This window comes from Chinchilla lanigera, unplaced genomic scaffold (assembly GCF_000276665.1).
Source record: "Chinchilla lanigera isolate Chin_1 unplaced genomic scaffold, ChiLan1.0 scaffold00131, whole genome shotgun sequence".
NCBI lineage: Eukaryota > Metazoa > Chordata > Mammalia > Rodentia > Chinchillidae > Chinchilla > Chinchilla lanigera.
Window position 1 is genome coordinate 3,493,397 of NW_004955532.1, and position 3,232 is coordinate 3,496,628.

At 51.6% G+C, this 3,232-nt stretch overlaps 1 protein-coding gene across 1 annotated transcript; it reads left to right on the forward strand.

Moving 5' to 3' along the window:
* Positions 1–54: 54 nt before the first annotated feature.
* Positions 55–1,468, forward strand: Iqcf3 (IQ motif containing F3). The gene is made up of 3 exons (XM_005410325.1): positions 55–145; positions 306–362; positions 1,019–1,468. The coding sequence occupies exons 1-3, from the start codon at positions 131–133 to the stop codon at positions 1,412–1,414; spliced, it is 468 nt and encodes a 155-aa protein (XP_005410382.1). The 5' UTR covers positions 55–130; the 3' UTR covers positions 1,415–1,468.
* The last annotated feature ends 1,764 nt before the right edge of the window (positions 1,469–3,232 follow it).

The window sequence follows — 3,232 nt, forward strand, 5'->3', positions numbered from 1 at the left end:
TAGGCTTGGTCACACCTGCCCTTGTGACATCATGGGCATCTCTTCCTATATCAGCTGTCCTGCTCCTGCCCAGCTTACAGGAGCAGCAAGCAGAAAGGGATGATCACCTCAGCACCTGCCCCCCTCCATCATGGGAAATGAATGTGTAAGACGCCATCAGACTCCCTCCTCCAGGTGTAGGGAGAGGTCCCACACGGAGGGAGGACCTGGACTACTCCCCACGCATGCAAGGTGTGGGGGGGCAGCACTGTGGGACTTTGCACAGTGGCTGGCCCTCACCCATGATCCCTCCATTTTGATTGCAGAGTTGTGGTCCAGAAATAGAAGTAATACGAATAGAAGAGAGAGAAAGGCAAAAAAAGGTAGGTGGGTCCAAGGAGCATGAAAGAACTAAAGGCCTCAAGGTACCTGAAAATGGAGGAGCCATTTCTGTTCTCACGAGGGTTGGCTCAACATTGCTTTCCGTCTACCTAAATACTCTCCCTCTCCTGAGTGAACTGTTCACAGCACGTACAGCAGTGAGGCCCAGCACAGCGGGAGGTAGGAAGACAAGTAAGGGCTGGCCTGGGTCTGCAGGAGGATGGAGTGACTAGAGGTAGGCACAGATGTCAGTGGAAGCAAAGAGAGGCTGGACCCAGAGGCCTGTGGAACTACATGAGACCTTAGGAGGCAGTGTGCTAGGCTGGTTTGGGACTGAGGTGCAAGCACAGATGCAGAGGCTCCTCTTCATGGGGACCCTTCGGCTCCTCACACACACAGTGAGTCTTTTGCATCAGGAAGTTTCTGGGCTGTTTCTGTGGGTTCTACAAACCCATGAAGTCCCCCACTTCATAGATGAAGATAATGTAGCTCAGACAGTGAGCACATGCGCCTGCAGTCATGGGCAAGACAAAAGTAGAGGAAAACTCTACCCAGGTCTCCTGAGTCCCCAGAGCCAGCAGGGGAAGGGCCCGCTATAGAGAACTGCCTGTGTCTGACAGGGGCAAATTTACTGAAGGTCTTTTCTTTGCTTTATTAGTTGCTTCTTGCGAAACGTCACCAAAAATTGGTTAATGCAGCTAGAAAGATCCAGGCCTGGTGGCGTGGCAACCTGGTCCGCCGGACCCTGCTGGTTGCCGCCCTCAGGGCCTGGATGATTCAGTGCTGGTGGAGAACAGTGCTGCACAGACAACACCAGAAGCTGCGCCAGTCCCTTCTGAGGATGTATGTGGTCCAGGAACAATCGGCAGTCAAGCTCCAGTCCTGGGTTCGCATGCAGCGGTACCGTCACCATTTCTACCAAATGTGTGACTCTCTCTGTGTGTTCCAGCCCCGGGACAGCAGCCTTGTCTTCCAGAGCAAAGACGCTGTGCAGGGGCAATGTGGAGCCATTTTCAGGCAACCAGAGTTCCACATTGAAATCTTGTCCATCTAAAAGCCTGCAGCACGAAGGCCTTGCTCCCATGCCTCAATAAATGTCTGACCTGGGTTGGTGAGTATCAGTTAATGCCACAGCCACAGGAATGCAGGCCCAGCCTCTCCTCCTCTACTTGCAGAAAGACTTCAGTGCAGGTTCACCCCCAGCACCACAGTGCCTATGGCTCCTGTTTGGCCTGACTCTGCGTCCAAACCAAGAAATGGTGGCTCAATGTTGTCTCCATATGTGCAGAGCCAGGTGTCCCCTCACAGAGCCCCGGTACAGTCTCTGCCTGCTGAATTTGGAATTGGGAGAAACTGGTCTTTGCCTTCCTGAAGAGCCTGGGCAGCACTTCATAATCACCACAGCAACACCATCATGCTAACCACTCCCTGGTCTCTGACTTTGGTTGCTGCTGTTGCCTTCTCTCCTCTAGGACACCGGTCAGAAAGGATGGCCTGGGGCCAAGCAGTTGCACGTGTATGAACGTCAAGCCTCATAGAGCTCTCTGGCCCTTTAGAGAAAAGGTGTGTCGGCCCCTGACATAGAGACTCTGACTCTTATGCACTGGTCCATGTGCTTCTTCAGCCTGACCAGGACTCTCAGAGACTGGCCTGACCCCCCTTTTTCTGCTGTCACGTTCCCCCCCACATTCTCTTACAATTGCACCGCCAGTGCCCCTCTACTTCTACATGAGCCCCATCCTCTCCCCACCTCACCCCTGCAGTGGGTGATCGGAAAAGTCATCACATAAGGTTTAGTTTTATATTCAAAGCAACAGATCTCTTGTGGGCAAACTTCCCGCGACACTTCTCTTCGGGTTGCCTTTGGACCTAAAGGGCTCATGCTCTTTCTTCCCTCTTCAAATGTCCCTCTCCCTCCTTTCCTCTTGACCTCAAAGGATGGAGTCACCGTGCTTACGAGGAAACATCGGCAGATATTTCCTGTATTCCTCCTCCTTATCCTCCACTCCTGCACCCCGCGCCTGCTGCCTTCCTCTAGCAGAGATGAACTTCTTATCCTCATCCAAGCCCACCCCTTCCACTCTCCTCCTTTGCTCTGCGCTTTCTTTTGCCCACAAACTCCTCTTCCTTTTTTTTTTTTTTTTTTTTGCAAGGACTTAAATCCTGGAATCTCACTTGTTTCTGTAAATCAGTTTCTGCCTTTTCACCAAGTCATTCCCACTGGCATATTAAATGCCCCCCATTACGAAAGAGTCCATTTCTGAGCACCCCCTGCTCGGCTGCTTCACATCCCTTCACAGCAAAGCGTACTGTCATGTCTGTACTTCCACTCCTCCTGTTCTGTCCGACTGCGCTCTTCCCTAATCCACAGGAACTATACTGGACCAGCGGTACTGAGGGGCATTATTTGAAAAAGAAATGACCAAAATTACTTCCTTCCTTGAATCCATGCCTGTTTAAAATGTGACTGTGTAGCTGTCAATCAAGAAATGAGAACTACTTATCTCCTTTTGTGTCTAGGCTTCCTTATGACTTTCTTCGGCCTCAGTATGCAGTGGAAGTGGTATTTTGCCGACCCTGAGCCTGGACTTCAAGAAGTCTTTAAGACTTCACAGGACAGGGGCTGTAGCTCAGTGCTGGAATGCTTGCCTAGCATTTGGAAGGTCCTGGGTTAGAGCCCCAGCAACAAAGACTGTAAGAGATCTACTACAACCATCTACCCCGTGAACACGCCAGTTACTTCTGTGGCCTAAGAGGCCACCTGGAGCAGAGGCGAACAATTTTTGATGAGTCTGTTTTTCACCTCCAGCCCCCAGCTCACCTGCCACATATGCCAAGTGGGCCTGCCTGAGGACGAAAGAATAACCCAGCT